The sequence below is a fragment of the Salvelinus sp. IW2-2015 genome, linkage group LG33 (genome assembly GCF_002910315.2).
Source record: "Salvelinus sp. IW2-2015 linkage group LG33, ASM291031v2, whole genome shotgun sequence".
Taxonomy (NCBI): domain Eukaryota; kingdom Metazoa; phylum Chordata; class Actinopteri; order Salmoniformes; family Salmonidae; genus Salvelinus; species Salvelinus sp. IW2-2015.
The window spans coordinates 27,956,924-27,967,970 of NC_036872.1; the positions used below are offsets into that span (position 1 = coordinate 27,956,924).

Consider the following 11,047-nt stretch of genomic DNA (forward strand, 5'->3'; position numbering starts at 1 on the left):
AACCCATTGGGGAAGATGGTCAGAGCAGCGGGACCTCTGGCTTTATCATCCAATGGATTTTGAGAAGGAGGCGATGAGAGAGGACACGAGGAGGATGCAATTGAGATTCATCCATGAACTTACGAAATCAACAGGTAACGCTATTCATATCCATTCCAGCCCGCTAGGGGGCAGTAAATATAGCTTTCTGTGTTAAGGGCTTCCGGTTTCCTGTCTTTTTAATCTGCGGAGAGAACAGCAATGAGTTACTGAAATCAAACGGCAGAAATCTGTTAAATTGTCGACGTTTTCACTTMACTTATTATTTGAAGAACTTAATAAGGCCCTAAAAATGGGCAGAAGTAGAAGCCGATCCCCACCAAAACGAGGTTTGTATTAGCAATGAATAACCAACGATGATAATAATAGCAATTCGCTAAAGTTAGCTACAGTAGCATCCTATGTTATTTACAAACAGGTCCATATGTGTTCTAGCTAGCAATATGATGATAATAATAACCGCTCTATTTCGGTCTCGCAACTAACATTTACGTGTAGCCCTAAACATTAAAGGTAAACTATAGTCACCTGGTTAACCTTTAATTGTGTACACGCTAGCCCATAATGGAGTAAAGGAGCCAAACAGCGTTACTCCGGACTATAGTTAAAGGACCTTTACGTTACATGTTCTGTTTAGAGACTGATTGGCTTTGGCAGCCAAATACGGCAACTAAACGTGAATGGGTTCTCAATTGCTATACATTTCTAGAAACATAAAGCCTCCTACTTTCATGTCACATAAATAACGTTAATTTAACAAATGCAAAAATATACACTTAGTGAACACTGTTTTAATCGGTTTTGACCCAGTTGTAGCCCATAGACAACACGTGTGTGGACTCAGTCTTCCGTTTACACAAAGGTGTTCGATAACGCATATAGCTAATTAGCGCAGGTAGTCCTCTGTCTAGTCTGTTTTCAGAAACAAGGCTGTAAAGCTGTCCACATAATTCCCATCGTAAAGAGTTAATGCATATATTTTGTGATGTTTTGGTCTTTGCAGTCTTTTCAGCTATTTGTATTTTGCCGAAGTCTAAACCCCTTCATCCGTGATTGGTCAACTGTAGGGGTGAAGTAGACACATGGCAGTGTGTAAACCCTAAAGCCATTTAAAGCTGCAGTATGTAACTTTTTGGGCAACACGACCAGATTATAGATCTGTCATTCTCATTGAAAGCAAGTCTAAGAAGCGGTAGATCTGTTTTATGTGCTTTCTTTCTATGCTTCCCGTGCCCAAGTTTCGTTTTTGTGTGTTTTACTTTCGGTTTCGTAAACCAGCTGAAAATACAATATTTTTGGTTATGGAAAATGTTTATCACAGTGATTTAGATTGTACAATGATTCTCTACGCTATACTTGCTTGTTTTGTCACATAAACAGATTTTAATGTGTGTAGTAATTTAACCTTTTTTGTTTTGAGAAAATGATAACTGATTTGTTCCTTATGTTTCCAAAACTGTACCGCAAACAATGCATGTTAACGTTAGAGCAAGCGTCTGGGTTCTTAACAAAACTACCCTGGCGAGAAGATGCTGTCGTCAAAGATCTAACTAACCCAATATAGTTCATCTGTGTCGTTTATAGTGGGAGAAAATTAAGCATAGTGGGCAGAACAAGCAAGGAGGTGGACAAAGCCAAACGGGAGCTATTGTAGCATAGGATCTCCTCTGGGAAGTGTTTGTGCACAACCTCAATTTGACCTTGCAGTCTTTCAGACACTAAGTCTAAAGCTTAGTGCACTGTGTTTGTAACATATTGTAGTTTTGGGAACATGATGTATTGAGATCAGATGTTTCATCGATGAGAAAATTAGCAGAATGTTGGCCCAGTTTCACCTAGTTCATCCTCTCCCACTACCCGTGACTGGACTTCAACTCCCTATCGTTTGGTGGTGAGAACGTTCTAAATGAATGCTTCATCTTTATAGCCCCTGTGATGTCTGGGTTAACCCTTCTGTTGACTACCACAACTGAAAAACCTAATGGAAACTGGAGATCTTTTTACATCACTGGTTAGAGGACAACCTGCATAAGTCAGCTACATTTTGGAATGTTGCATTTTGATACAGGGGTCACCAAAACAGAAAGAAACGCAACACTATTTTGTAGTCTCTCATCGGTTATCACGTTGAAATCAATTGGTGTGCGTATCAGTGTCATTTAAAAACTTATTAAAAAAAAAAAAAAAAAACTAAATCCTGCAAACCCCAGTGCATATGACAAAATAAACATTACAAAACCAAATATATTGATCTGTTTTAAGCACTTGATCTTGTCACCGATCTGAGGTAAAAATTTGATGTCCCCGATGCTATCAAAATGGCCGCTTGTATAATGTATTAACAAATACTGTCCACATCATGGAAAGTAACACATTACATTTTTTCCATATCTTATTAATGTATAGCTTAATTTATCGTGATAGTAAGTTAAACACAGATTTGTTTCAATAATCACCTACTTTATATTTCTCAGTAGTTTAACCATTTAGAGATAATWAAAAAAAATGCTCATAATCACCATTTAACCAGGCGCTCTAGACTAGAGTGTCCAAAGGGTCTGTGCAGCAGGCTGAACGTTTGACGTCCCTGTAGTCAGTGGAGATTGCTGAGGGGAAGACAGCTCATCATAATGGTTGGAATGGTATCAGATGTGGTTGATACTACTCCACTCCAGCCATTATTATAAGCCGTCCTCCCCTCAGCAGCCTCTACTGGTCTATGACTGGGCTATGAACATAGCTGGTGCGTCTTTCTCTGGTCCATCACACAACAACTACGAGTTGCCTCTACTCTGTGGATACTTTCTCTGTATGCACAGGGTGTCAAAAAAAAAWTTAAATACAAAAACGACCAGACTAGCTCTGGTCCACGTGCATGCGTTGGATCTTCACTACAACCTGCGTGCGCCTCTGTTGCATGCACCTGGACCAGAGCTAGTCTGGCGGTATATAACGTGCTAAAAAAAATTATATACTTTTGTATTTTGGAGAAATTACCCCCTGCATATACAGAGAAATTATTCAACACTTTAGCAACATCTTTACTTCGAGGTAGTACAACATTTTATTGAACCCATTCACTAAACAAAATTCTATTAATGTAAGGATTCATAACATGGATGCTGTTCTTGGTCCTCCGCCATATTAAGTAATGTCTTGGTCTGTTTGTTCCTCGTGTGCAGAGAGACGACGCTCTCGCTCGGGTTCAAGGGACCGCGAACGAAAGCGCAGGGAGAGGGAACGCTCCCGTTCTCGGGAAAGGCGAAGGAGCCGCTCGCGCTCTCCAGCCCGCAGGCGACGCTCAAGGTGAGAGAAAAGACCCCCAGTGAGACATCTCAACTAAAAGGGGGTTGACAGTAGACTCGCACAGGGTCATTGGTTACTTCTCTAGGCCTATGTGGTGTAACCTCGGTCTACACACCCATTGACATAAATATATCTGGCTAAAGAGCCTGTGATTCCTTGTGCTCTTAGGGGGAAGTTTGACTATTTATGTACTGCAAAAGTATCACTAGGGCTGTATTCCAATTCTACACCCTTCTCCCCAAATGTGCACTTCCTCATCCTCAAGAATTGACAAGCATTGGATTGGGGTGGGGGGAGTGTTTCCAGTTTCCACCATATTTGTTAAACCAGTCCATAAAGGAAAATGATTTGTGCACACTTCAAGAAGGATATAGAATGGGACCTCGGCCTAGATAACCCGTCCACCAGCTATCTCTGTCTCTTGTCTTTAGGTCTCCTCGTCGGCTGCGCTCTTCTTCCGGCTCCCCCTCCAGGCAGAAGGACAGGCGTGATGATGAAGATAAAAAGGATTCCAAGGATAAGCCAGTGAAGGAGCATCAGATCTCAGGTGGTTTATCTGCTATGAACTTGTATGTGTCTCAAATGACGCTCGATTCCCTACATGGTGCAGTACTTTTGACCAGAGCCCTGTGTGTATATAAACAGTACCAGTCAAACTTTTGGACACCTATTCATTCAAGGTGTTTATTTTTACTATTTTCTACATTGTAGAATAGTAGTGAAGACATCAAAACTATGAAATAACACACATGGAATCATGTAGTAACCAAAAAAGTGTTAAACAAATAAAAATAGGTTTTAGATTCTTCTAAGTAGCCACCCTTTGCCTTGATGACAGCTTTGCACACTTTTGGCATTCTCTCAACCAGCTTAACCTGGAGTGCTTTTCCAACAGTCTTGAAGGAGTTCCCACATATGTTGAGCACTGGTTGGCTGCTTTTGCTTTGGGTCATTATCCTGTGGAAAAACAATTGATAGTCCCACTAAGCTCAAAACAGATGGGATGGCGTATCGCTGCAGAATGCTGTGTTAGCCATGCTGGTTAAGTGTGCCTTGAATTCTAAATAAAATCAGTTTCACCAGCAAAGCACCATCACACTACCTCCTTCATGGTGGGAACCACACATGCAGAGATCATTCGTTCACCTACTCTGGGTCTCACAAAGACATGGTGGTTGGAGCCAAAATTCTCACAATTGGACTCATCAGACCAAAGGACAGATTTCCACCGATCTAATGTCCATTGCTCGATGTTTCTTGGCCCAAGCAAGTCTCTTGTTATTAGTCACCTTTAGTAGTGGTTTCTTTACAGCAATTTGACCATGAAGGTCTGATTCAAGCAGTCTCCTCTGAACAGTTTATGTTGAGTTTATGTCTGTTACTTAACTCTGAAGCATTTATTTGGGCTGCAATTTCTGAGGCTGGTAACTAATGAACTTATCCTCTGCAGCAGAGGTAACTCTGGGTCTTCCTTTCCTGTGGCCGTCCTCATGAGAGCCAGTTTCATAGCGCTTGATGGTTTTTGCGACTGCACATGAAGAATAGTTCTTGATATTTTCTGACTTGACTGACCTTCATGTCTTAAAGTAATGGTGGACTGTTTCTCTTTGCTTATTTGAGCTGTTCTTGCCATAATATGAACTTAGTCTTTTACCAAATAGGGCTATCTTCTGTATACCACTCCTACCTTGTCACAATACAATACAACTGATTGGCTCAAATGCATTACCCTTTTGTCAATAGGGGGGCGCTATTTTCACTTTGTAAAAAATCGTTCCCAAATTAAACTGCCTCGTACTCTATTCTTGCTCGTACAATATGCATATTATTATTACTATTGGATAGAAAACACTCTAGTTTCTAAAACCGTTTGAACTATATCTGTGAGTAAAACAGAACTCATTTTGCAGCAAACTTCCTGTTAGGAAGTGAAAAATCTGAAATCGAGGRTCTGTTCCAGGGCCTTCCTATTCATTTGCTTGAAATCTATGGATATACATGCACTTCATACGCCTTCCACTAGATGTCAACAGGCAGTGYGAGGTGYAATGGGGTGTCTAGCTWGATCTGAGGTCGAARAAGAGCTCTTGGAATGACGTGACCCCAAATTTCRTTTGTCCAGCAAGGCGCGGGAAGGAACCCTGGATTGCCTTCTGAAAAGCTTTCGGTATAGACAGCTAATATCTCCGGCTTTGATTTTATTTGATACATGTGATAATATCATCGTAAAGTATGTTTTTTCAATATAGTTTTATCAGATTATTGAACGTTTATCGGGAGTTTTGGCGTTTTCCGTTCTCTGCGTTTGGTGAAGATGGACAACTTCGCGCCACTTGGCTAGCTTTGGTTGCTAATTCGACAGACGAAGAGGACATTCTAAAACCAAACAACGATTTATTCTGGACAAAGGACTCCTTGTACAAGATTCTGATGGAAGCTCAGCAAAAGTAGGAACCATTTATGATATTTCATATTTCTGTGGAAAATGTTTAGTACTATTTTCCGCCCTCATTGCAGGCGCTGTCTCGCTATAACGTAAGCTGTATGTCGTACTAAAGTTATTTTTAGAATTCTAACACHGCGATTGCATTAAGAACTAGTGTATCTTTCATTTGCTGTACAACGTGTATTTTTTAGTAAAGTTTATGATGAGTTCTTTGATTAGATTAGGTGAGTGTCAGAAATATATCCGGATAATTTTGTGCAGTTTGGCTACGTATTCACATTGTAAAACCACGATTTGTACCGCTAAATATGCACATTTTCGAACAAAACATATATATATATTGTGTAACATGATGTTATAGGACTGTCATCTGATGAAGTTTGTCAAGYTTAGTGAATAATTTTATATCTTTTGCTGTTTTTTTGCGATCGCTACCTTTGCGGTGAATGAATGCGGTTGTGTGGTTGGCTATTGTGGTACGCTAATATAATGCTATATTGTGTTTTCTCTGTAAAACACTTAAAAAATCTGAAATATTGGCTGGATTCACAAGATGTTTATCTTTCATTTGCTGTACACCATGTATTTTTCATAAATGTTTTATGATGAGTATTTAGGTATTTCACGTTGCTCTCTGTAGTTATTCTTGCTGCTTCGGTGCTATTTGTGATTGTAGCTGCAATGTAAAACTATGATTTATACCTGAAATATGAACATTTTTCAAACAAAACATAGATTTATTGTATAACATGTTATAAGACTGTCATCTGATGAAGTTGTTTCTTGGTTAGTTACTAATTATATCTATTTGGTCGGTTTTGTGATGGCTACCTATGCGGTAAAAAAATGGTGAAAATATGCGGTTGAGTCTTTTGCTATTGTGGTTAGCTAATAGAAATACATATTGTGTTTTCGCTGTAAAACATTTTAAAAATCGGAAATGATGGCTGGATTCACAAGATGTGTATCTTTCATTTGGTGTCTTGGACTTGTGATTTCATGATATTTATATGCTAGTATTTACTTGTGGCGCTATGCTAGGCTATGCTAGTCAGCTTTTTTACTGATGAGGATGCTCCCGGATCCGGGATGGTGACTCGTGAGTTTAAGAAGGAAAGAAATTCCACAAATGAACTTTTAACAAGGCACACCTGTTAATTGAAATGCATTCCAGGTGACTACCTCATGAAGATGGTTGAGATAATGAGTGTGCAAATGTTGGCTACTTTGAATGATCTCAAATATACAATATATTTTCATTTAACACCTTTTTGGTAGCTACATGATTCCATATGTTATTTCATAGTTTTGATTTTCTACAATGTAGAAAATACTCATTCAAAGGTTCCTTTATTTTGACTCAACTTTTGACTGGTACTGTGTGGGGGGTGCACGTGCTAATTGGGATGCACCCCTTCTGTGAGAATATGGAGAAATACTACTGTTGCATGTCAGTGTCTAAAATTGTGTATTGTTTATAGAGGAAGACATGCAGGGAAAGACAGAAGAGGAGATTGAGATGATGAAGATTATGGGATTTGGCAACTTTGACACCACAAAGGTAAGGATTCTGTCAACTCGTCTCAAATCTAGAGGTTCCTGGTTAGGCTTGCCAAAGATATCTGTAGATATTAGATGCTTTTATTTAGTCTGGAGTCTGCAGAATAATTATCCTGTAGACAGGTAATTTCTGAAATTGTCCAACTCACCACAAGGGGGCACAGTTTTCTAAAACTAACTGATTGTACGGTGCACTTCACCAACAAGAATTAAAGATCTAACAATCATTATAATATTGATTTCTAAGAACTTGACACACTCCACTTTTGGTAAACAGTTTGTTGTAAGACTAAGATCATCTGAGATGGGTGTGATTATTTTCAAAGTAGTTCAAGTAGGTCTCTCCATTTGTCTGGCAGTTTTTTTTTTTATTGCAGGAAGTTGTTTTGGTTTGATACAACTTAATTGTTTATTGCCACGGGTGAATGAATGGTGAACAACCTCATGTTTTTGGATGTGTGATGTTTTAATGTGGTTGTCATTGCCAACAGGGGAAGAAGACCAATGGAGCAGTCAATGCGCATGCTATCAATGTGTCTCAGAAGAGGAAATACAGGTCTGTTGATTCATTATCATTAACCCCAAGAGTTGGCTTATGTGGCTTTTTATTTCACAAATAACATTTAAATTACAACATTGGGTGGAGCTGCTCACATGTAGTTGTGAAAATGCTGTAATAGACTGCATTTAGTATATCATATCTCTTGTTAGGATATTATTTATTTTCCATCACATTCAGGTCACCTGTTATTAAGTAGCGTATCTTGTTGATTTATGCACCAACTAGCTTAATTTGTTTATAAATCAACAATTCCAACTGCAAGGCACAAGGTCCTGGCTGATATTGAGCAGTCGGAACAGTGACCATGCTCATTGCAGCCAATCACCTCTGCAGGTGTTTCTATGCAGACATATCAGCTCTCCTATTGGTGGACAATGATGTAATGTTAACAGTTTTGTATTGTTTATTTTTTTCTTTTCAGGCAGTACATGAACAGAAAAGGTGGATTCAACAGACCTCTGGACTTCATTGCTTGAAGTAGGATAAATAGAACATACTCATTGATGTTCCCTAAAATATACTATTTTAGCCTTGTAGTCTCTAGACTGTGTTTTGGTGATAGAAGTTTATTTTTTTGTATTATGTATTTGTTTTCATTTTGACTCCCTGCACTGCATATAAGTTATGCAAAGACCCATGCAACTGAATATAATGACATGTTTCTGTAATATGTTTAGCTTATTTTAAGAATGAGTCTTGTGGTCAACATGRCTGGGTCAATATGCTTTTCAGGGTGCATTTTAATTAGGGTGTTTTTGAGTCAGATTAAAAATGTTAATTCAGATCATGATCCCTTCTCATTTTTACGATTTATGTAAATTGCCAAATTATTGAAATGTAAAGCTCTAAGTGGGATAGTTAATTGATTGCTGAAAGGTCTGAGAATATTTTTGAAGGAAAGTGTTGTAATGGGTGTGATTTGAGCACAAACCCCTCTTCAGTTGTGTTCAAATTCCCCCTCTAGGCTCATTTCTCATGTCATCTTCTGTATATGGTTTTAAGAACAAATGGTTGAAAGTTGCGGTTAGCCTTCCTATTGCCTTTGACCACAGAACGTCTGCTGTCATTTCTATTAGTTTTCCAACAATTCTACTTGTTGAATCTCTACCATTTGTCGTCACCAAACGGATGTATTCATTAGTCACACTCTGTTCCCTTTTCATTCAGTGAGCTATATATTCTGTTTGGTTCCCTACGTGATGTACTGCTCACGGCCGACGTTCATGTTCTGTCTTGCCTCCCCCTTGATCACACCTACAGCGTCATTGTGTTTTGCTACACCAGAAGTACATTATTTTCCAATGGAACGCTGCGTTTGCCTTGCAGCATTGTGTTCTGTGTGGTGCATAGGTTGGATTTATTGAACATATGCATCAAATTGTATGCGTAGCCGGCTTGACAGAAATGGTAGGTGAATGTTAAACTTTTGTTCCACACATCCAGATGATGCTGCATACCATTTTGCGAAATGATGGTTTAGGTGTGCTCAAGCCGTAGTCTTTTTTGCATACTACACTGAACAAAAATTAAAAAGCAACATATAAAGTGCTGGTCCCATGTTTCATGAGGTGAAATGAAAGATCCCATAAATGTTCCTACACAAAGCTTATTCTGGGGACAATAAAATGCCACTCTAAAATGTTCAGTTTTGCCACAGATGTCTCAAGTGTTGAGGGATTGTGCAATTGGCATGCTGACTGCAGGAATGTCCACCAGAGCTGTTGCCAGAGCATTGAATGTTAATTTCTCTACCATAAGCCACCTCCGTGTAACCACACAAGCCCAGGACCACCTCCAGGCTTTTTCACCTGTGGGATCGTCAAGAGGTGCGGAGGAGTATTATTATTTTTTCATTTTACCCCCTTTTTCTCCCAATTATGATATTGTCTGATCGCTGCAACTCCCCAACGTGCTTGGGAGAGGCGAAGGTTGAATTATGCGTCCTCCAAAACATGACCTGCCAAACCGCGTTCCTTAACACCTGCCTGCACCAATGTGTCGGAGAAAACACAATTCAACTGACAACTAAAGTCAGCCTACAGGTGCCCGGCCAAGTAAAGCCCTCCCCTTTCCCGGACGATGCTGGACCAATTGTGCACCGCTCTATGGGACTGCCGGTCACAGCCGGTTGTCACACAGTCCGGGATCGAACGTGGGTATGTAGTGATGCTTCAAGCATTGCAATGCAGTGCCTTAGACTACAGCGACATTCAGGAGGCCCTCTGAGTATTTCTGTCTGTAATAAAGCCCTTTTGTGGAGAAAAACTAATTCTGATTGGCTGGGCCTGGCTCCCCAATGGGTTGGCCTGGCTCCCAAGTGGGTGGGCCTATGGCTGCGCCCCTGCCCAGTTGTGAAATCCATAGACTAGGGCCTAATGAATTCATTTAAATTGACTGATTTCCTTATGAAGTGTAACTCAGCAAAATCTTAAATGGTTGAGTTTATATTTTTGTTCAGTATAGTACAGTTGCACTTAATTGCATTCCAATTAAATGGATGCAATTCTGGGCATTTTGATCCAATTCTAACTGAACATCACAACTGAATCTTCCCAGAGTATAATCGAACTATGGTGCAGTCAAGCACGCATAAAATATATTTTGTGTAGTCTTGCCACCACATACAATTCAACGCTGGCTCTTGCCCTCATAGTATGTCAATTTCATAACCTGCTTTCAATCAACAACCTACTATGTGGTTTTCAAGCATATTTGGAGATTCCAAGTGGTTATGGGTCTTCTGAAGTAAATTCACCTGAATGGGAATTTGAGGACTGTTCTCTCGTCATGGTTTCTAGAATTCAATTTTTTTTTATAGTTACGGTTTAAAAAATGCTTAATGAATTCTGCAGCAAAACTTGCTTCTGCATTACCTTGTAAGAATAACAATTCCTTGTCACAATACAGGTTATGGGGCGTCAGGTAGCCTAATGGTTAGAGCATTGGACTAGTAACTGGAAGGTTGCAAGATTCGAATCCCTGAGCTGACAAGGTAAAAATCTGTTTTTCTTCCCCTGAACAAGGCAGTTAACCCACTGTTCCTAGGCCATCATTGAAAATAAGAATTTGTTCTTAACTGACTTTCCTAGTTAAATAAAGGTTTAAAATACCAATGGAAAGTTAGTTTTGCATGA

At 39.5% G+C, this 11,047-nt stretch overlaps 1 protein-coding gene across 1 annotated transcript; it reads left to right on the forward strand.

The window, feature by feature from the left end:
• The first annotated feature begins 190 nt into the window (after window positions 1–190).
• On the forward strand, window positions 191–8,697 carry snrnp27 (small nuclear ribonucleoprotein 27 (U4/U6.U5)). The gene is made up of 6 exons (XM_023978758.2): window positions 191–368; window positions 3,222–3,345; window positions 3,777–3,892; window positions 7,273–7,352; window positions 7,843–7,907; window positions 8,335–8,697. The coding sequence occupies exons 1-6, from the start codon at window positions 332–334 to the stop codon at window positions 8,387–8,389; spliced, it is 477 nt and encodes a 158-aa protein (XP_023834526.1). The 5' UTR covers window positions 191–331; the 3' UTR covers window positions 8,390–8,697.
• Window positions 8,698–11,047: the final 2,350 nt, after the last annotated feature.